Below are 23745 nucleotides of genomic sequence, written 5' to 3' on the forward strand. Positions count from 1 at the left end.
ACATTTTGGTCCTTCGAGCCGGATCGTGCAGTGAATCGGCAGGTGAGGAGGTGCTCGAGATCCGATCCTGATGGCGGACAAACTCGAGAATCAGCTGCAGCAGCAGCATTCTATCGAACGTGCTGTCGCTAACCTTAAGAAGCTGGGGAAGAATAATTGGACACCGACCCTGCTGCAGACTCGGATTGATGATCTCAAGCTCCAGTGGGAAAAATTCTTCGCGGGAAACACACTCCTCTACTCGATCATCCCACGGGAGGAACGAGCAACCCTGCCTTACTTCCAGGGTGACCATTTCGATGCTACACAGGAGACCTACCTGGACGCAATCTCATTCATGCAGACGCAACTCAACTCTCTAACCAGCGAAAAAGTAAGTCAGCCCCGTGCGCCGACCGCCGAAGCAACGGATATTTCGGTCCCCGATACGCAACTTCCACGGATCAATATACCTCAATTTGACGGTCGATATGAAAAATGGGAAGCTTTCCGCGATAAATTCTCCGCGCTAATTATTCAGAATCAAAAGCTTCACGATGTAACGCGAATGCATCATCTCGTTTCCGTTTTGCAAGGTCCCGCTCTCGATAGTATAGGGAATCTTCCGATAACCGCGGGTAATTTCCAAATCGCGTGGGATACTCTAACGTCGCTGTACAACAATCCGAGGCGTATAATCACAGCTCATCTGTCGGCATTGCAAAAACTTCCCGCGCTCTCTCATGAATCGGAATCCGAACTTCAAAATCTTCGTGACCGGGTGTGCTGCACCATCGACTCTTTAAAGAAGCTCGGGCGAAAACCTGAAGACCTTTGGAACGACATTCTCGTCGTGATCGTCTCAAAAAAGCTGGACCCTAAAACGCGAAAGGCGTGGAAAATGAAAATAAGCGACGACGTAACTCCACCCTCGTTCGATACTCTGTCGAAATTTATAGATTCTCGCGCTCGCGGTTTGGAGGAATTTCTTAATGATTCCGATGACACGTCCTCCGCCAGTACTGTCGCAACGTCTCGAAGCGCATCCAATTCCTCCCGCGTTCACGCTACAATCGCCTCGACGTCCGCTTCGAATTCGAGTACACCATGCCCCTTGTGTCGGGCTCCTCATTATCTTAATTCTTGTCCGAAATTCAAGGCGAAAAATCCCAGCGGCCGTCGCGAGCTCGTCCAACGATTTTCTCGTTGTTTCAATTGCCTGAGCCACAGTCACGCCCTCCGAGACTGTCCAAGCAAATATTCGTGCCGCGTGTGTCACAAGCGGCATCATTCGCTCCTACATGATGATGCCCTTTCTCCACCGACGCCGACTCCGGAGTTCGCGACTGCTTCAGCGTCACCGTCTACCGAGGTCAGCTCGCACCTCGCGTCCACTCTCGCAGTCTCTACTTCAGGGATCCTCCTGGCCACCGCGTGGGTCCAAATCAGCGTTCCGTCGGGTCGCTGCGTCATTGTCCGAGCCTTGATCGATCAAGGTTCCGAAGCCAGCTTCGTCACCGAAGCCATGGTGAATCTCCTGCGTGCAACTCGTACTCGAGTCGCGACATCCATATCCGCAGTCGGCGGAATCCACGTCGGCACTTTGCGCCACACTGTGCGCCTCCACGTCGCTCCTCGAAATTCCGCAGCTCCCTCGGTCGTGACCACCGCGCTCGTTATCAAATCTCTATCGACGTACATGCCGAAGCGCATTTCAAACTCTCGAGCTCTCGAACATTTATCTCACTTGAGCTGGGCCGATGATGACCCTTCAAGTTCAGCGGAGATTCATCTCCTTCTCGGCGCCGATGTGTATCCTAGTATCATACTGGACGATCTGCGGAAAGGCTCTGCTGGCCAACCCATGGCCCAGAATACAATTTTCGGTTGGGTCATCTCTGGCCCCACTTCGTCGCACTCATTCAATATACGAGAATCCAGTCCCCTTCCTCATTCGGGTTCAACCATATCCATGCATCACTGTGTCCAAGATGATTCTTTATCACTTGAACTGCGAAAATTCTGGGAAATTGAGGAAATTCCGTCGAATTCCCCCCTCACGAAGGAGGAAGAGCAATGTGAGCAGCACTTTCGCACTCACACATCGCGAACTTCCGACGGACGGTACAAGGTCCGGCTTCCGTTTCGAACTGACCCTCCGATTGACATCGGCCAGTCGCGATCGTCAGCTGACAAGGTCCTGCACTCCATTCATCGCAAATTTCTCCTGCAACCTTCCTTAGCCGTTGAATATAAGGAATTTCTACGAGAATATGAAGATCTTGGACACATGCGTCGCGCACCTGTTACGTCGTCATCTTCTCAGTTCGTGTACATTCCGCATCATCCAGTGTTACGCGCAGATAGCGTCACCACACATCTTCGAGTTGTTTTTAACGCCTCCAGTGTCACCTCAAATGGGTCAACTCTCAATGACCACCTTCTCCCGGGTCCAAAACTGCAGCTTGATCTGTCCGCTGTAATTCTTCGGTGGCGAACTTTTCGCTTCGTCTATACAGCAGACATTGCAAAAATGTACCGCCAGATTCTAGTCGACGAACGCGACGTGGATTATCAGCGTATCCTCTGGAAACGCTCTCCCTCTGAGGAAACTCAAGCGTTTCAATTACTAACAGTTACATATGGCATGACATGCGCTCCTTTTTTGGCTCTTCGAGTACTTCAAAGACTCATCGACGACGAAGGAAAACGGTACCCTCTCGCGGAACCAATACTTCGGTCGCACATTTATGTTGATGATGTCCTCTTCGGCGGAAATGACCTCTCGGAAATTCGCCAGTCCCGTGACCAGCTCATACACCTACTTCAATGCGGGCATATGAAGTTGCGAAAATGGGCTAGCAACTCAGTCGACTTCCTTTCGGAAATTGACCCAGAAGATCATGGATTAGCCTGTTCCAAAGATCTCGCTCCCGATGATCGAGTAAAAATCCTTGGGATCAGTTGGAATCCCTCCCGTGATTCCTTTCAATTCCACGTCAAGATATCCGAACCGCTCCCGTCCACCAAACGCGCCATTCTATCGTCGATCGCCAGGTTATACGATCCCCTTGGATGGGTCACACCTGCAATAATCAGCGCTAAGATTCTAATCCAAGACTTGTGGCGCCTCCGAATCGGATGGGACGACCCCATCCCGCAACACTTCCTCGAGAAATGGAAGGCCATTTACTCACGATTTCCACTATTGAACGGACTCCAAATCACTCGATGGATCGGGTCAATTCCGAACGCGTCGCGGATTGAACTTCATGGCTTCGCAGATGCGTCGTCGGTCGCATACGCCGCCGTCGTTTTCGCTCGTTGTACCTCGATCACCGGACGCGTTACCATCTCTCTGCTTGCGGGCAAGTCAAAGGTTGCTCACTTGACTCCTGTGACGATTCCACGCCTTGAACTGCAAGCTGCGGTTCTTTTAACACGGTTAATGAATTTCGTTGCGTCCTCCCTTAACCTTCGCGAATTTCCATGCTATTGCTGGACTGACTCGACAGTGGCACTTGCATGGTTGCACTCTCATCCATCAAAATGGAAAACGTTCGTCGCCAATCGTGTTGCCGATATTCAAACTTGCCTACCTACAGCCATGTGGCGACATGTGCCGACCGCTGAAAATCCCGCGGACTGCGCTTCGCGAGGACTTCGGAGCGATGAATTTCTCAATACCAATCTGCGGTGGCAAGGACCATCTTGGCTCCTCAAAAGCCCTCCGGAATGGCCAAATCAACCTCGAAACCTCGCAGCGGAAGATTCATCCGAAGTAAAAGTCGTGTTTCATAGCACGATTCCAGTCCCTACCTGGGATTTAGAATCCCGCTTTTCTAGTTGGCCCAAATTACTTCGAGTCACGGCCTATGTGCAACGTTTCGTGCGTAATTCCCGAGATAAAATTCGGTCTCCAGGACGCGCCTTATCAGCGACTGAGTGCAAAAACGCCAAACTATTCTGGTTGCGACGCATACAAGGGAATCAGTTTCCTACCACAATTGCCTCTCTTGCCACAAGGAAGTCGCTATCGCCAAACGATCCATTAGAGTCGCTCAACCCGTTTCTCGACGAGGACGGTATTCTTCGAGTTGGAGGTCGGCTACGGAACGCTTCGATTCCTCTCAATTCAAAGTATCCCATTTTGCTGACCACTCATCCCTTGGTCCGCCTGATCATTGAGCAAGCCCACGTTCGAGCCTTGCACGCCGGCTTACAGCTTACCCTCCACACTCTTCGCCAAGATTACTGGCTGCTCCGAGGTCGTAGTCAAGTTAAATCGGTCATACATGCTTGTGTCCGATGCGTGCGAGAACGAGCCTCGGTCCCGGCTCAACTCATGGGAAACCTCCCTTCACCGAGAGTATCCCCTTCAAAACCATTTTCGCACTGCGGTGTAGATTATGCCGGACCCATTCAGATTCGAGCTTCAGCTGGTCGCGGGATAACTTCCCGCAAAGCGTACATAGCACTTTTCGTTTGTTTGGCTATCAAAGCCGTGCATTTGGAATTAGTAGTGGATTATTCCACCCAAGCCTTTTTAAACGCGTATATTCGTTTCTGTTCTCGTCGAGGCTTGCCAGGAAATATGTACTCCGATAACGGAACAACGTTCGTTGGAGCCGATCGGGAGTTGACCTCGTCTTATCGCGCCGCGCTTCGTGACCCTGACTTTCAGAATCAAACCGCCATCGACGGAGTGTCATGGCACTTTATTCCTCCGTCTGCGCCGCATTTCGGCGGATTGTGGGAAGCCGGAGTAAAGAGCGTCAAGCACCATCTCCGTCGCGTCCTAGGCGATCGAACGCTCACATTTGAAGAATTTACGACGCTCCTATGCAAGATCGAAGCCTGTCTCAACTCCCGACCCATAGCTCCACTTCGCGACACTATCGACGACTACGAGCCGCTTACGCCGGGTCATTTTCTTATCGGGTCCGCCCTCACAACCGCTCCGCAACCGTCGTTTCTTGATATCGCCGAAAATCGCCTCTCAAGATGGCAGCTCGTCCGCCACATGGCAGAGCGCTTTTGGAAATTGTGGCAGCACGATTACCTCAACACGCTTCAACAACGCGGAAAATGGCGGAGCCCGTGCCCCCCAATAGCTGTTGGCCAGTTAGTTCTTGTACGAAATTCAACTCTTCCTCCGTGCAAGTGGGAACTCGGACGAGTCGTACATTTGCATCCTGGCGACGATAATCATACTCGCGTAGTCACCATAAAAACGGCCACGGCATGTTTCAAGCGACCGATCGTAAAAGTGTGCCCCTTGCCAGTCACGTGCAACTCCGAGATCTAGACAACTCTCCGGTACCCTAGCGTCTATAGTCCTAGTGTTGTATAATCATTGTATTGACATGTAGTGTAACATTCTGTAAATATAGTCTATCAATATTCATTCTGCGATTTCGCGCGTCTGCGCCTCCGCTCTCGCGCATTCGATTGCGCCTCCGCACTCGCACTCTCGTGCTCTCGCGCGCTCGCGCCTTCGTTCTCGCACTATCGCGCCTGCGTACAAATGTAAACGTCGCCCCCGCACTCCGACAGGGCGGGCAGCCCTCGCAACATTCCTTTGCGTTCCTGTAAATACATTAAATTCACGTCTCTATTTCTATGTACAGTTTCCACGGCGGGCGGTTTTCAAATTGCTTTTTTTTTTGGGTCTAGCGTGCGCGGGTATTGTAACACGCATTCCCTTTATCGTTTAAGTCTCGTCGTCGCGATGCCACCCGTCATTCCCATGTATTTCTTGCGGTTTCGATGCGTTTCGAAACTAGTGTTTCGAGGCGGGCGGTATGTTCGGGATTCGAATTATGGGATTTGCCGGCCGTTACGCCAACCGTCGAGCGACACTTGCTCTGGCCTTTTTTCACAGTGTTTAGAGTCGCGTAGCGATCGCTCGTTACCGTTGCGTGCGGCCGCGAAGTGTTTACGCGCCCATCACCGGTAAATCCCATAATTTGAATCTCGAACGTTGCGTCTTCCCGGATCATGCGATCGATCCGGCACCAATCGCGTGCGACCCCGCCTGCCGTTTCGAAGAAGATTTAAAGGCCCTCCCTTGGCGGAGCGGCCGCTTTTTCGCTGTAGACTGTTAACGAGCTCTCTTTCAGTTCAGTCATTCGAGACCACCAGATTATTCATTTAGCACGCTCTGATCTGTTAGTTGTTCGCGAAATCACTGCGCGTTATTCCTCGCACTTCCAATTCGAAGTTTCTTTCGAATTGCCACCGACCATCATTCTTCCGCGTCGCGATCAGTGCATCTGCCCGCGTCAAGATTTCCGACGGAGCGTGGAAGATCTCCGTTCGCGGCGGCCCTCGTCAAGGGACGCACAAGATTTCCGTCGAGCAACGGATAAGGCAGAATCTCGCACGAGCAAGATATCCGCATCTCGAGACTTCGGCTATTCTATAGATCAACAAGCTTGAATAAAGTGCAGGGTTAACCCATCTGGACTCAATCTCTCTCACTCATTCACACTACCTCATCCTCGCCGTTCCTCGCGCGCTCATTGCTGAGCGGTCCCGGCCTCAGGCGCTTCTGACCTTCGGTCGACGCCGAGCAAAAAGATAAAGATGAAATTTATAATATAGAATATAAAATATATATAGAATAAAATGAAATATTATAAAATAAAAGGAGGGGGGTCGACCGGCAGGTCGCATCTTTGTAGAGGGGGGGAGGGGATTATTGCTCCACCTCGCCCGCCGCGACCTGCCCACCTCGGGGGCGCCTTAACAGCCAGCCCCCCTTGGCGGCGGTGGTAGTACTAAGTAGTCCCACCGCCGCCATTACGTCTGCAGCCCCTTACCGGGAGGCCGTCGGCCTCGTCGGGGTTGCCCCGCCGATGCTAGCCTCCTGGCGGAGAGTGGTCGGCTTCCCTCTCCCCCTCCGCTGCCTCCTTCTGCGTTATCACAATCTCGCAGAAGGAGGCAAACGCTGCTCTTGACCTCTCGCTGCCGATCATGTGGTCGACCACGACCGGCAACGAGAGGTCCATCCCAATAACGCCCCTTAGGTCTCTGCGCGGCGCCGACCACGCAGGACATTCTCCCAGCGTATGCCGCGCAGAGTCCTGGGCCTCCTCGCAGTGGTGGCACTGCGATCCCCCCAGTGCCAGTTATGAACACACAGTTTGACGAAACGGCGGTATGCAGGTAATTTAACTTATGCGCATGCATTGCTGCAACTTGTGCTGTATAATTTAGAATTTTTGTTACCGCGCCATCCGATTATTATACATGTGGAAATACTCGTACACGCTGCATTGTATTTTCTTCCGCACGCGACAAGGAGGGGACAGAGGCGAGGTCCGACTAGCGTCTGTCCCCTCCCCCCGTCCCGCCCCCCTGGTCGGCCCGCATAAAACTTAAAAATATGATAAAATAAACGATAAAATCTATAAATGAAAACGTGTATAGATAAAATAGATAAAATAAAAGTCAATAAATAAATAAATAATAATAAGTAAATAAATACAATGGACAAACCACAACAAACATAAGAAGGGGGGGCAAAATAAAGGGGAATAAAAGATAAAGATGAAATTTATAATATAGAATATGAAATATATATAGAATAAAATGAAATATTATAAAATAAAAGGAGGGGGGTCGACCGGCAGGTCGCATCTTTGTAGAGGGGGGGAGGGGATTATTGCTCCACCTCGCCCGCCGCGACCTGCCCACCTCGGGGGCGCCTTAACAGCCAGCCCCCCTTGGCGGCGGTGGAAGTACTAAGTAGTCCCACCGCCGCCATTACGTCTGCAGCCCCTTACCGGGAGGCCGTCGGCCTCGTCGGGGTTGCCCCGCCGATGCTAGCCTCCTGGCGGAGAGTGGTCGGCTTCCCTCTCCCCCTCCGCTGCCTCCTTCTGCGTTATCACAATCTCGCAGAAGGAGGCAAACGCTGCTCTTGACCTCTCGCTGCCGATCATATGGTCGACCACGACCGGCAACGAGAGGTCCATCCCAATAACGCCCCTTAGGTCTCTGCGCGGCGCCGACCACGCAGGACATTCTCCCAGCGTATGCCGCGCAGAGTCCTGGGCCTCCTCGCAGTGGTGGCACTGCGATCCTCCCAGTGCCAGTTATGAACACACAGTTTGACGAAACGGCGGTATGCAGGTAATTTAACTTATGCGCATGCATTGCTGCAACTTGTGCTGTATAATTTAGAATTTTTGTTACCGCGCCATCCGATTATTATACATGTGGAAATACTCGTACACGCTGCATTGTATTTTCTTCCGCACGCGACAAGGAGGGGACAGAGGCGAGGTCCGGCTAGCGTCTGTCCCCTCCCCCCGTCCCACCCCCTGGTCCACCCGCATAAAACTTAAAAATATGATAAAATAGAAGATAAAATCAATAAATGAAAACGTGTATAGATAAAATAGATCAAATAAAAGTCTATAAATAAATAAATAATAATAAGTAAATAAATACAATGGACAAACCACAACAAACACAAGAAGGGGGGGCAAAATAAAGGGGAATAAAAGATAAAGACGAACTTTATAATATAGAATATAAAATATATATAGAATAAAATGAAATATTATAAAATAAAAGGAGGGCGGTCGACCGGCAGGTCGCATCTTTGTAGAGGGGAGGGATTATTGCTCCACCTCGCCCCCCGCGACCTGCCCACCACGGGGGCGCCTTAACGGCCAGCCCCCCTTGGCAGCGGTGGAAGTACTAAGTAGTCCCACCGCCGCCATTACGTCTGCAGCCCCTTACCGGGAGGCCGTCGGCCTCGTCGGGGTTGCCCCGCCGATGCTAGCCTCCTGGCGGAGAGTGGTCGGCTTCCCTCTCCCTCTCCGCTGCCTCCTTCTGCGTTATCACAATCTCGCAGAAGGAGGCAAACGCTGCTCTTGACCTCTCGCTGCCGATCATGTGGTCGACCACGACCGGCAACGAGAGGTCCATCCCAATAACGCCCCTTAGGACTCTGCGCGGCGCCGACCACGCAGGACATTCTCCCAGCGTATGCCACTCAGAGTCCTGGGCCTCCTCGCAGTGGTGGCACTGCGATCCTCCCAATGCCAGTTATGAACACACAGTTTGAGGAAACGGCGGTATGCAGGTAATTTAACTTATGCGCATGCATTGCTGCAACTTGTGCTGTATAATTTAGAATTTTTGTTACCGCGCCATCCGATTTTTATACATGTGCAAATACTCGTACACGCTGCATTGTATTTTCTTCAGCACGCGACAAGGAGGGGACAGAGGCGAGGTCCGGCTAGCGTCTGTCCCATCCCCCCGTCCCACCCCCCTGGTCGACCCGCATAAATCTTGAAAATATGATAAAATAAACGATAAAATCTATAAATGAAAACGTGTATAGATAAAATAGATCAAATAAAAGTCAATAAATAAATAAATAATAATAAGTAAATAAATACAATGGACAAACCACAACAAACATAAGAAGGGGGGGCAAAATAAAGGGGAATAAAAGATAAAGATGAAATTTATAATATAGAATATGAAATATATATAGAATAAAATGAAATATTATAAAATAAAAGGAGGGGGGTCGACCGGCAGGTCGCATCTTTGTAGCGGGGGGGAGGGGATTATTGCTCCACCTCGCCCGCCGCGACCTGCCCACCTCGGGGGCGCCTTAACAGCCAGCCCCCCTTGGCGGCGGTGGAAGTACTAAGTATTCCCACCGCCGCCATTACGTCTGCGGCCCCTTACCGGGGGGCCGTCGGCCTCGTCGGGGTTGCCCCGCCGATGCTAGCCTCCTGGCGAACAGGGGGTCGGCTTCCCTCTCCCTCTCCGCTGCCTCCTTCTGCGTTATCACAATCTCGCAGAAGGAGGCAAACGCTGCTCTTGACCTCTCGCTGCCGATCATGTGGTCGACCACGACCGGCAACGAGAGGTCCATCCCAATAACGCCCCTTAGGACTCTGCGCGGCGCCGACCACGCAGGACATTCTCCCAGCGTATGCCACTCAGAGTCCTGGGCCTCCTCGCAGTGGTGGCACTGCGATCCTCCCAATGCCAGTTATGAACACACAGTTTGAGGAAACGGCGGTATGCAGGTAATTTAACTTATGCGCATGCATTGCTGCAACTTGTGCTGTATAATTTAGAATTTTTGTTACCGCGCCATCCGATTTTTATACATGTGCAAATACTCGTACACGCTGCATTGTATTTTCTTCCGCACGCGACAAGGAGGGGACAGAGGCGAGTTCCGGCTAGCGTCTGTCCCCTCCCCCCGTCCCACCCCCCTGGTCGGCTTCATAAAACTTAAAAATATGATAAAATAGAAGATAAAATCAATAAATGAAAACGTGTATAGATAAAATAGATAAAATAAAAGTCAATAAATAAATAAATAATAATAAGTAAATAAATGCAATGGACAAACCACAACAAACATAAGAAGGGGGGGCAAAATAATGGGGAATAAAAGATAAAGATGAAATTTATAATATAGAATATAAAATATATGTAGAATAAAATGAAATATTATAAAATAAAAGGAGGGGGGTCGACCGGTAGGTCGCATCTTTGTAGAGGGGGGGATTATTGCTCCACCTCGCCCCCCGCGACCTGCCCACCTCGGGGGCGCCTTAACGGCCAGCCCCCCTTGGCGGCGGTGGAAGTACTAAGTATTCCCACCGCCGCCATTACGTCTGCGGCCCCTTACCGGGGGGCCGTCGGCCTCGTCGGGGTTGCCCCGCCGATGCTAGCCTCCTGGCCGAGAGTGGTCGGCTTCCCTCTCCCTCTCCGCTGCCTCCTTCTGCGTTATCACAATCTCGCAGAAGGAGGCAAACGCTGCTCTTGACCTCTCGCTGCCGATCATGTGGTCGACCACGACCGGCAACGAGAGGTCCATCCCAATAACGCCCCTTAGGACTCTGCGCGGCGCCGACCACGCAGGACATTCTCCCAGCGTATGCCGCGCAGAGTCCTGGGCCTCCTCGCAGTGGTGGCACTGCGATCCTCCCAGTGCCAGTTATGAACACACAGTTTGACGAAACGGCAGTATGCAGGTAATTTAACTTATGCGCATGCATTGCTGCAACTTGTGCTGTATAATTTAGAATTTTTGTTACCGCGCCATCCGATTATTATACATGTGGAAATACTCGTACACGCTGCATTGTATTTTCTTCCGCACGCGACAAGGAGGGGACAGAGGCGAGGTCCGGCTAGCGTCTGTCCCATCCCCCCGTCCCACCTCTGGTCCACCCGCATAAAACTTAAAAATATGATAAAATAGAAGATAAAATCAATAAATGAAAACGTGTATAGATAAAATAGATCAAATAAAAGTCTATAAATAAATAAATAATAATAAGTAAATAAATACAATGGACAAACCACAACAAACACAAGAAGGGGGGGCAAAATAAAGGGGAATAAAAGATAAAGATGAACTTTATAATATAGAATATAAAATATATATAGAATAAAATGAAATATTATAAAATAAAAGAAGGGAGTCGACCGGCAGTTCGCATCTTTGTAGAGGGGGGAAGTGATTATTGCTCCACCTCGCCCGCCGCGACCTGCCCACCTCGGGGGCGCCTTAACAGCCAGCCCCCCTTGGCGGCGGTGGAAGTACTAAGTATTCCCACCGCCGCCATTACTTCTGCGGCCCCTTACCGGGGGGCCGTCGGCCTCGTCGGGGTTGCCCCGCCGATGCTAGCCTCCTGGCGGAGAGGGGGTCGGCTTCCCTCTCCCTCTCCGCTGCCTCCTTCTGCGTTATCACAATCTCGCAGAAGGAGGCAAACGCTGCTCTTGACCTCTCACTGCCGATCATGTGGTCGACCACGACCGACAACGAGAGGTCCATCCCAATAACGCCCCTTAGGACTCTGCGCGGCGCCGACCACGCAGGACATTCTCCCAGCGTATGCCGCGCAGAGTCCTGGGCCTCCTCGCAGTGGTGGCACTGCGATCCTCCCAGTGCCAGTTATGAACACACAGTTTGACGAAACGGCGGTATGCAGGTAATTTAACTTATGCGCATGCATTGCTGCAACTTGTGCTGTATAATTTAGAATTTTTGTTACCGCGCCATCCGATTATTATACATGTGGAAATACTCGTACACGCTGCATTGTATTTTCTTCCGCACGCGACAAGGAGGGGACAGAGGCGAGGTCCGGCTAGCGTCTGTCCCCTCCCCCCGTCCCACCCCCTGGTCCACCCGCATAAAACTTAAAAATATGATAAAATAGAAGATAAAATCAATAAATGAAAACGTGTATAGATAAAATAGATCAAATAAAAGTCTATAAATAAATAAATAATAATAAGTAAATAAATACAATGGACAAACCACAACAAACACAAGAAGGGGGGGCAAAATAAAGGGGAATAAAAGATAAAGACGAACTTTATAATATAGAATATAAAATATATATAGAATAAAATGAAATATTATAAAATAAAAGGAGGGCGGTCGACCGGCAGGTCGCATCTTTGTAGAGGGGAGGGATTATTGCTCCACCTCGCCCCCCGCGACCTGCCCACCACGGGGGCGCCTTAACGGCCAGCCCCCCTTGGCAGCGGTGGAAGTACTAAGTAGTCCCACCGCCGCCATTACGTCTGCAGCCCCTTACCGGGAGGCCGTCGGCCTCGTCGGGGTTGCCCCGCCGATGCTAGCCTCCTGGCGGAGAGTGGTCGGCTTCCCTCTCCCTCTCCGCTGCCTCCTTCTGCGTTATCACAATCTCGCAGAAGGAGGCAAACGCTGCTCTTGACCTCTCGCTGCCGATCATGTGGTCGACCACGACCGGCAACGAGAGGTCCATCCCAATAACGCCCCTTAGGACTCTGCGCGGCGCCGACCACGCAGGACATTCTCCCAGCGTATGCCACTCAGAGTCCTGGGCCTCCTCGCAGTGGTGGCACTGCGATCCTCCCAATGCCAGTTATGAACACACAGTTTGAGGAAACGGCGGTATGCAGGTAATTTAACTTATGCGCATGCATTGCTGCAACTTGTGCTGTATAATTTAGAATTTTTGTTACCGCGCCATCCGATTTTTATACATGTGCAAATACTCGTACACGCTGCATTGTATTTTCTTCAGCACGCGACAAGGAGGGGACAGAGGCGAGGTCCGGCTAGCGTCTGTCCCATCCCCCCGTCCCACCCCCCTGGTCGACCCGCATAAATCTTGAAAATATGATAAAATAAACGATAAAATCTATAAATGAAAACGTGTATAGATAAAATAGATCAAATAAAAGTCAATAAATAAATAAATAATAATAAGTAAATAAATACAATGGACAAACCACAACAAACATAAGAAGGGGGGGCAAAATAAAGGGGAATAAAAGATAAAGATGAAATTTATAATATAGAATATGAAATATATATAGAATAAAATGAAATATTATAAAATAAAAGGAGGGGGGTCGACCGGCAGGTCGCATCTTTGTAGCGGGGGGGAGGGGATTATTGCTCCACCTCGCCCGCCGCGACCTGCCCACCTCGGGGGCGCCTTAACAGCCAGCCCCCCTTGGCGGCGGTGGAAGTACTAAGTATTCCCACCGCCGCCATTACGTCTGCGGCCCCTTACCGGGGGGCCGTCGGCCTCGTCGGGGTTGCCCCGCCGATGCTAGCCTCCTGGCGAACAGGGGGTCGGCTTCCCTCTCCCTCTCCGCTGCCTCCTTCTGCGTTATCACAATCTCGCAGAAGGAGGCAAACGCTGCTCTTGACCTCTCGCTGCCGATCATGTGGTCGACCACGACCGGCAACGAGAGGTCCATCCCAATAACGCCCCTTAGGACTCTGCGCGGCGCCGACCACGCAGGACATTCTCCCAGCGTATGCCACTCAGAGTCCTGGGCCTCCTCGCAGTGGTGGCACTGCGATCCTCCCAATGCCAGTTATGAACACACAGTTTGAGGAAACGGCGGTATGCAGGTAATTTAACTTATGCGCATGCATTGCTGCAACTTGTGCTGTATAATTTAGAATTTTTGTTACCGCGCCATCCGATTTTTATACATGTGCAAATACTCGTACACGCTGCATTGTATTTTCTTCCGCACGCGACAAGGAGGGGACAGAGGCGAGTTCCGGCTAGCGTCTGTCCCCTCCCCCCGTCCCACCCCCCTGGTCGGCTTCATAAAACTTAAAAATATGATAAAATAGAAGATAAAATCAATAAATGAAAACGTGTATAGATAAAATAGATAAAATAAAAGTCAATAAATAAATAAATAATAATAAGTAAATAAATGCAATGGACAAACCACAACAAACATAAGAAGGGGGGGCAAAATAATGGGGAATAAAAGATAAAGATGAAATTTATAATATAGAATATAAAATATATGTAGAATAAAATGAAATATTATAAAATAAAAGGAGGGGGGTCGACCGGTAGGTCGCATCTTTGTAGAGGGGGGGATTATTGCTCCACCTCGCCCCCCGCGACCTGCCCACCTCGGGGGCGCCTTAACGGCCAGCCCCCCTTGGCGGCGGTGGAAGTACTAAGTATTCCCACCGCCGCCATTACGTCTGCGGCCCCTTACCGGGGGGCCGTCGGCCTCGTCGGGGTTGCCCCGCCGATGCTAGCCTCCTGGCCGAGAGTGGTCGGCTTCCCTCTCCCTCTCCGCTGCCTCCTTCTGCGTTATCACAATCTCGCAGAAGGAGGCAAACGCTGCTCTTGACCTCTCGCTGCCGATCATGTGGTCGACCACGACCGGCAACGAGAGGTCCATCCCAATAACGCCCCTTAGGACTCTGCGCGGCGCCGACCACGCAGGACATTCTCCCAGCGTATGCCGCGCAGAGTCCTGGGCCTCCTCGCAGTGGTGGCACTGCGATCCTCCCAGTGCCAGTTATGAACACACAGTTTGACGAAACGGCAGTATGCAGGTAATTTAACTTATGCGCATGCATTGCTGCAACTTGTGCTGTATAATTTAGAATTTTTGTTACCGCGCCATCCGATTATTATACATGTGGAAATACTCGTACACGCTGCATTGTATTTTCTTCCGCACGCGACAAGGAGGGGACAGAGGCGAGGTCCGGCTAGCGTCTGTCCCATCCCCCCGTCCCACCTCTGGTCCACCCGCATAAAACTTAAAAATATGATAAAATAGAAGATAAAATCAATAAATGAAAACGTGTATAGATAAAATAGATCAAATAAAAGTCTATAAATAAATAAATAATAATAAGTAAATAAATACAATGGACAAACCACAACAAACACAAGAAGGGGGGGCAAAATAAAGGGGAATAAAAGATAAAGATGAACTTTATAATATAGAATATAAAATATATATAGAATAAAATGAAATATTATAAAATAAAAGAAGGGAGTCGACCGGCAGTTCGCATCTTTGTAGAGGGGGGAAGTGATTATTGCTCCACCTCGCCCGCCGCGACCTGCCCACCTCGGGGGCGCCTTAACAGCCAGCCCCCCTTGGCGGCGGTGGAAGTACTAAGTATTCCCACCGCCGCCATTACTTCTGCGGCCCCTTACCGGGGGGCCGTCGGCCTCGTCGGGGTTGCCCCGCCGATGCTAGCCTCCTGGCGGAGAGGGGGTCGGCTTCCCTCTCCCTCTCCGCTGCCTCCTTCTGCGTTATCACAATCTCGCAGAAGGAGGCAAACGCTGCTCTTGACCTCTCACTGCCGATCATGTGGTCGACCACGACCGACAACGAGAGGTCCATCCCAATAACGCCCCTTAGGACTCTGCGCGGCGCCGACCACGCAGGACATTCTCCCAGCGTATGCCGCGCAGAGTCCTGGGCCTCCTCGCAGTGGTGGCACTGCGATCCTCCCAGTGCCAGTTATGAACACACAGTTTGACGAAACGGCGGTATGCAGGTAATTTAACTTATGCGCATGCATTGCTGCAACTTGTGCTGTATAATTTAGAATTTTTGTTACCGCGCCATCCGATTATTATACATGTGGAAATACTCGTACACGCTGCATTGTATTTTCTTCCGCACGCGACAAGGAGGGGACAGAGGCGAGGTCCGGCTAGCGTCTGTCCCATCCCCCCGTCCCACCCCCCTGGTCGACCCCCATAAATCTTGAAAATATGATAAAATAAACGATAAAATCTATAAATGAAAACGTGTATAGATAAAATAGATCAAATAAAAGTCTATAAATAAATAAATAATAATAAGTAAATAAATACAATGGACAAACCACAACAAACACAAGAAGGGGGGGCAAAATAAAGGGGAATAAAAGATAAAGATGAACTTTATAATATAGAATATAAAATATATATAGAATAAAATGAAATATTATAAAATAAAAGGAGGGGGGTCGACCGGCAGGTCGCATCTTTGTAGAGGGGAGGGATTATTGCTCCACCTCCCCCCCCCCCGCGACCTGCCCACCTCGGGGGCGCCTTAACAGCCAGCCCCCCTTGGCGGCGGTGGAAGTACTAAGTAGTCCCACCGCCGCCATTACGTCTGCAGCCCCTTACCGGGAGGCCGTCGGCCTCGTCGGGGTTGCCCCGCCGATGCTAGCCTCCTGGCCGAGAGTGGTCGGCTTCCCTCTCCCTCTCCGCTGCCTCCTTCTGCGTTATCACAATCTCGCAGAAGGAGGCAAACGCTGCTCTTGACCTCTCACTGCCGATCATGTGGTCGACCACGACCGACAACGAGAGGTCCATCCCAATAACGCCCCTTAGGACTCTGCGCGGCGCCGACCACGCAGGACATTCTCCCAGCGTATGCCGCGCAGAGTCCTGGGCCTCCTCGCAGTGGTGGCACTGCGATCCTCCCAGTGCCAGTTATGAACACACAGTTTGACGAAACGGCGGTATGCAGGTAATTTAACTTATGCGCATGCATTGCTGCAACTTGTGCTGTATAATTTAGAATTTTTGTTACCGCGCCATCCGATTATTATACATGTGGAAATACTTGTACACGCTGCATTGTATTTTCTTCCGCACGCGACAAGGAGGGGACAGAGGCGAGGTCCGGCTAGCGTCTGTCCCATCCCCCCGTCCCACCCCCCTGGTCGACCCGCATAAATCTTGAAAATATGATAAAATAAACGATAAAATCTATAAATGAAAACGTGTATAGATAAAATAGATCAAATAAAAGTCTATAAATAAATAAATAATAATAAGTAAATAAATACAATGGACAAACCACAACAAACACAAGAAGGGGGGGCAAAATAAAGGGGAATAAAAGATAAAGATGAACTTTATAATATAGAATATAAAATATATATAGAATAAAATGAAATATTATAAAATAAAAGGAGGGGGGTCGACCGGCAGGTCGCATCTTTGTAGAGGGGAGGGATTATTGCTCCACCTCCCCCCCCCCCCCCGCGACCTGCCCACCTCGGGGGCGCCTTAACAGCCAGCCCCCCTTGGCGGCGGTGGAAGTACTAAGTAGTCCCACCGCCGCCATTACGTCTGCAGCCCCTTACCGGGAGGCCGTCGGCCTCGTCGGGGTTGCCCCGCCGATGCTAGCCTCCTGGCGGAGAGTGGTCGGCTTCCCTCTCCCTCTCCGCTGCCTCCTTCTGCGTTATCACAATCTCGCAGAAGGAGGCAAACGCTGCTCTTGACCTCTCGCTGCCGATCATGTGGTCGACCACGACCGGCAACGAGAGGTCCATCCCAATAACGCCCCTTAGGACTCTGCACGGCGCCGACCACGCAGGACATTCTCCCAGCGTATGCCGCGCAGAGTCCTGGGCCTCCTCGCAGTGGTGGCACTGCGATCCTCCCAGTGCCAGTTATGAACACACAGTTTGAGGAAACGGCGGTATGCAGGTAATTTAACTTATGCGCATGCATTGCTGCAACTTGTGCTGTATAATTTAGAATTTTTGTTACCGCGCCATCCGGTTTTTATACATGTGCAAATACTCGCACAGGCTGCATTGTATTTTCTTCCGCACGCGACAAGGAGGCGACATAGGCGAGGTCCGGTTAGCGTCTGTCCCCTCCCCCCGTCCCGCCCCCCTGGTCGGCCCGCATAAAACTTAAAAATATGATAAAATAGAAGATAAAATCAATAAATGAAAACGTGTATAGATAAAATAGATAAAATAAAAGTCAATAAATAAATAAATAATAATAAGTAAATAAATACAATGGACAAACCACAACAAACATAAGAAGGGGGGGCAAAATAATGGGGAATAAAAGATAAAGATGAACTTTATAATATAGAATATAAAATATATATAGAATAAAATGAAATATTATAAAATAAAAGGAGGGGGGTCGACCGGCAGGTCGCATCTTTGTAGAGGGGAGGGATTATTGCTCCACCTCGCCCCCCGCGACCTGCCCACCTCGGGGGCGCCTTAACGGCCAGCCGCCCTTGGCGGCGGTGGAAGTACTATGTAGTCCCACCGCCGCCATTACGTCTGCAGCCCCTTACCGGGAGGCCGTCGGCCTCGTCGGGGTTGCCCCGCCGATGCTAGCCTCCTGGCCGAGAGTGGTCGGCTTCCCTCTCCCTCTCCGCTGCCTCCTTCTGCGTTATCACAATCTCGCAGAAGGAGGCAAACGCTGCTCTTGACCTCTCACTGCCGATCATGTGGTCGACCACGACCGACAACGAGAGGTCCATCCCAATAACGCCCCTTAGGACTCTGCGCGGCGCCGACCACGCAGGACATTCTCCCAGCGTATGCCGCGCAGAGTCCTGGGCCTCCTCGCAGTGGTGGCACTGCGATCCTCCCAGTGCCAGTTATGAACACACAGTTTGACGAAACGGCGGTATGCAGGTAATTTAACTTATGCGCATTCATTGCTGCAACTTGTGCTGTATAATTTAGAATTTTTGTTACCGCGCCATCCGATTATTATACATGTGGAAATACTCGTACACGCTGCATTGTATTTTCTTCCGCACGCGACAAGGAGGGGACAGAGGCGAGGTCCGGCTAGCGTCTGTCCCATCCCCCCGTCCCACCCCCCTGGTCGACCCGCATAAATCTTGAAAATATGATAAAATAAACGATAAAATCTATAAATGAAAACGTGTATAGATAAAATAGATCAAATAAAAGTCTATAAATAAATAAATAATAATAAGTAAATAAATACAATGGACAAACCACAACAAACATAAGAAGGGGGGGCAAAATAAAGGGGAATAAAAGATAAAGATGAACTTTATAATATAGAATATAAAATATATATAGAATAAAATGAAATATTATAAAATAAAAGGAGGGAGGTCGACCGGCAGGTCGCATCTTTGTAGAGGGGAGGGATTATTGCTCCACCTAGCCCCCCGCGACCTGCCCACCTCGGGGGCGCCTTAACGGCCAGCCCCCCTTGGCGGCGGTGGAAGTACTAAGTATTCCCACCGCCGCCATTACGTCTGCGGCCCCTTACCGGGGGGCCGTTGGCCTCGTCGGGGTTGCCCCGCCGATGCTAGCCTCCTGGCCGAGAGTGGTCGGCTTCCCTCTCCCTCTCCGCTGCCTCCTTCTGCGTTATCACAATCTCGCAGAAGGAGGCAAACGCTGCTCTTGATCTCTCGCTGCCAATCATGTGGTCGACCACGACCGACAACGAGAGGTCCATCCCAATAACGCCCCTTAGGACTCTGCGCGGCGCCGACCACGCAGGACATTCTCCCAGCGTATGCCGCGCAGAGTCCTGGGCCTCCTCGCAGTGGTGGCACTGCGATCCTCCCAGTGCCAGTTATGAACACACAGTTTGAGGAAACGGCGGTATGCAGGTAATTTAACTTATGCGCATTAGGGTGGTCCTTATTTTTTGACCAACGAATTTTTTTCACGACGCCCCCCAGAATTGTTCTCTTTGGTGAGAAAAAAATTTGTGCAAAATTTAAGATCGATCGGATAAAAGGATCACGTGGCGCATTTAAATTGAAAATTTTGAAAATTTTGAAATTCATCGTAACTATAAAGTATTATATATCGTTGGATTTGTAATTTTTTTCTAAATAAGAATATGGAAAAATTATATGACCTTAATTTTTAAAAAAATAACGATGACCTTGAAATTTCGAAAATTTGATTTTTAAAAAAAAATTTTTTTATGCCATTATATTTACCATATTGAACAATGCAACTTTTTCCTCTGACATTTTTTCGTAGAACCAAAAATAACAGATATTTAAACATATCCATTTATTACCTATGACCCAATATAATTTATTACGTTACCTCCAGATATACCCCGTGGACCTTAAGTCCACTTTTTTACAATTTTACCTATCTTGAAATTCATAAGCGCACACCCGGGAAACAGATGTAAACCCTCGTTAAAAATTTTATAACAACCCGTACTTAAACTCCCACTCCTATTCCTACTCCTATCCTTACAAGTTTTTCCACCAATTACTTTCAACTCCATCAACCAATCATCACGCTTTTTCAAACAAACGACATCCACACCGAAGTAAGATTTAGATGTATCAGAGAACCACCGATTAGATCTGTCTGAGCTAACGAACTGTAATCATCAGTATCGAGTAAGCGAACATACAACCTCAAGTGTTGTCTTTGATCAACTATCACCTCAACTTACAAAATCGGACTCGTGATCATCGTCGTTCAATCCAGATTTGGCAGACGCGAGACGTTACAGTAGTCATACAGGAAGACTACTCAATTTCTATATAAATTGAGAAGCCCAATGGAAAGTAGAAGTCGCGAAAAACTGTTCTTATTAGAACATGATGAAAATCAGATAATTGACGCTAAGTTGCCATCGAAACGACAAGTTTTAGGAGTGCTATTTTATAATTTGCGGAAAGTGAAATTGAACCTTCGGTCTAGTGCACACCTTGTTATTAAAGAAGTGGAGGTGTTGTGGGAAAAGGCCAAAATTCCAGTTCAGTTAAACAGTCGCTGCGTCGAGAAATTGGAGTCATTATACCACAAGTGGAAGGTCTTACAAAAGAGTTGTAAACGACGATCCCAGATACAAGATCAACAGGAACAAGAGTTTCTTGATCAATTAGTGATCTTTTAGTAGCGGCGATTATTATAAAAAATTTGTCATTTTACCAACTAATGTGGCCGATCACATGCAAGAGGACATTTCAGGTTTTATATCAGACGAAAGCCGAAAATTTTTTAGTAGATTTAATATATTGACAGAATTTTTAAAAAAAGATCCAGTAGTTTGGCAAGATGAAGATTCTTACAAACTAGGTTTAGATATAGTTAAGGCTTTACCTGTGGTCAATGATTCGGCAGAAAGAGCCGTTAAGCTAATACAGGATTACATACAATCAAATTTTAGCTCGCAATGAGGAAGAAAAGCAGTTGGTACTGCAAATGGTAAAAGATTACCGCCAGCAATATCCTGACGCAACGAAAACAACAATAGCGAAAAACATGTAAATCGAACGTCGAGGGTCCGCAGCACAGGCGAACCACACAGCTACCTCCCTCTCAGGGAAACCCAGAGGGGTAGCGTCATAAAATACGCTGGCAGCGCGGGTCCTTACACCCACTTCGGGTCTGAGGACCCGTTCTTCCAGTGACTTGTCAAGTTTGGATTCTCTCTCTAGATTTTGTATTGTTTGTCTGTTCATTTAATAAAATGCATTCTTGGCGAGCGGCTTCACCATTGATCGGCGTATTATTTGGTGACCCGCTCTGTCCTTGCCATCTTAAAAGCGGATAGTCTTACATTAGAATATAAGAAATAGTTCCTTATCACTATTCTGTAGAATATATTCAAAATATTCATTCACATGTATAGTACAATAGTACAATACAAAATGACATATCTCTGTTATTTGTGGTTATACGAAAAAATGTCAGAGGAAAAAGTTGCACTGTTCAATATGGTAAATATAATGGCATAAAAAAAATTTTTTTTAAAAATGAAATTTTCGAAATTTCAAGGTCATCGTTATTTTTTTTTTAATTAAGGTCATATAATTTTTCCATATTCTTATTTAAAAAAAAATTACAAATCCAACGATATATAATACTTTATAGTTATGCTGAATTTCAAAATTTTCAAAATTTTCAATTTAAATGCGCCACGTGATCCTTTTTTTCGATCGATTTCAAACTTTGCCCAAATTTTTTTCTCACCAAAGAGAACCATTCTGGGGGGCGTCGTGCTTTGTATCTCGATAAAAATTTTTCACCAAGTATAGCTTAGGACCACCCTAATGCGCATGCATTGCTGCAACTTGTGCTGTATAATTTAGAATTTTTGTTACCGCGCCATCCGGTTTTTATACATGTGCAAATACTCGCACAGGCTGCATTGTATTTTCTTCCGCACGCGACAAGGAGGGGACATAGGCGAGGTCCGGTTAGCGTCTGTCCCCTCCCCCCGTCCCACCCCCCTGGTCGGCCCGCATAAAACTTAAAAATATGATAAAATAAACGATAAAATCTATAAATGAAAACGTGTATAGATAAAATAGATAAAATAAAAGTCAATAAATAAATAAATAATAATAAGTAAATAAATACAATGGACAAACCACAACAAACATAAGAAGGGGGGGCAAAATAAAGGGGAATAAAAGATAAAGATGAAATTTATAATATAGAATATGAAATATATATAGAATAAAATGAAATATTATAAAATAAAAGGAGGGGGGTCGACCGGCAGGTCGCATCTTTGTAGAGGGGGGGAGGGGATTATTGCTCCACCTCGCCCGCCGCGACCTGCCCACCTCGGGGGCGCCTTAACAGCCAGGCCCCCTTGGCGGCGGTGGAAGTACTAAGTATTCCCACCGCCGCCATTACGTCTGCGGCCCCTTACCGGGGGGCCGTCGGCCTCGTCGGGGTTGCCCCGCCGATGCTAGCCTCTTGGCGGAGAGGGGGTCGGCTTCCCTCTCCCTCTCCGCTGCCTCCTTCTGCGTTATCACAATCTCGCAGAAGGAGCAAACGCTGCTCTTGACCTCTCGCTGCCGATCATGTGGTCGACCACGACCGGCAACGAGAGGTCCATCCCAATAACGCCCCTTAGGACTCTGCTCGGCGCCGACCAAACAGGACATTCTCCCAGCGTATGCCGCGCAGAGTCCTGGGCCTCCTCGCAGTGGTGGCACTGCGATCCTCCCAGTGCCAGTTATGAACACACAGTTTGACGAAACGGCGGTATGCAGGTAATTTAACTTATGCGCATGCATTGCTGCAACTTGTGCTGTATAATTTAGAATTTTTGTTACCGCGCCATCCGATTATTATACATGTGGAAATACTCGTACACGCTGCATTGTATTTTCTTCCGCACGCGACAAGGAGGGGACAGAGGCGAGGTCCGGCTAGCGTCTGTCCCATCCCCCCTGGTCGGCCCGCATAAAACTTAAAAATATGATAAAATAGAAGATAAAATCAATAAATGAAAACGTGTATAGATAAAATAGATAAAATAAAAGTCAATAAATAAATAAATAATAATAAGTAAATAAATACAATGGACAAACCACAACAAACATAAGAAGGGGGGGCAAAATAATGGGGAATAAAAGATAAAGATGAAATTTATAATATAGAATATAAAATATATATAGAATAAAATGAAATATTATAAAATAAAAGGAGGGGGGTCGACCGGCAGTTCGCATCTTTGTAGAGGGGGGAAGTGATTATTGCTCCACCTCGCCCGCCGCGACCTGCCCACCTCGGGGGCGCCTTAACAGCCAGCCCCCCTTGGCGGCGGTGGAAGTACTAAGTATTCCCACCGCCGCCATTACGTCTGCGGCCCCTTACCGGGGGGCCGTCGGCCTCGTCGGGGTTGCCCCGCCGATGCTAGCCTCCTGGCGGAGAGGGGGTCGGCTTCCCTCTCCCTCTCCGCAGCC

General features: G+C 48.9%; 2 protein-coding genes across 2 annotated transcripts; both read left to right on the forward strand.

Annotated features, from left to right (window-relative positions):
• The first annotated feature begins 70 nt into the window (after positions 1-70).
• Positions 71-2822, forward strand: LOC143219345 (uncharacterized). Its single transcript, XM_076445348.1, has 2 exons — positions 71-2365; positions 2658-2822. Exons 1-2 carry the CDS (start codon positions 71-73, stop codon positions 2820-2822), a joined length of 2460 nt encoding a protein of 819 aa, XP_076301463.1.
• An 892-nt stretch (positions 2823-3714) lies between these two features.
• On the forward strand, positions 3715-5287 carry LOC143219346 (uncharacterized). Its single transcript, XM_076445349.1, has 2 exons — positions 3715-3760; positions 3903-5287. Exons 1-2 carry the CDS (start codon positions 3715-3717, stop codon positions 5285-5287), a joined length of 1431 nt encoding a protein of 476 aa, XP_076301464.1.
• Positions 5288-23745: the final 18458 nt, after the last annotated feature.

This window comes from Lasioglossum baleicum, unplaced genomic scaffold (assembly GCF_051020765.1).
Source record: "Lasioglossum baleicum unplaced genomic scaffold, iyLasBale1 scaffold0024, whole genome shotgun sequence".
NCBI lineage: Eukaryota > Metazoa > Arthropoda > Insecta > Hymenoptera > Halictidae > Lasioglossum > Lasioglossum baleicum.

Excerpts from the sequence above, each read along its gene's own strand:
- LOC143219345 (XM_076445348.1), top strand. The coding sequence starts at position 71 with ATGGCGGACAAACTCGAGAATCAGCTGCAGCAGCAGCATTCTATCGAA. Across the intron at positions 2,366-2,657 it reads GCGTCACCACACATCTTCGA|TACTTCAAAGACTCATCGAC; the intron begins GTTGTTTTTAAC and ends TGGCTCTTCGAG.
- LOC143219346 (XM_076445349.1), top strand. The coding sequence starts at position 3,715 with ATGGCCAAATCAACCTCGAAACCTCGCAGCGGAAGATTCATCCGAA. Across the intron at positions 3,761-3,902 it reads CAGCGGAAGATTCATCCGAA|GACGCGCCTTATCAGCGACT; the intron begins GTAAAAGTCGTG and ends TTCGGTCTCCAG.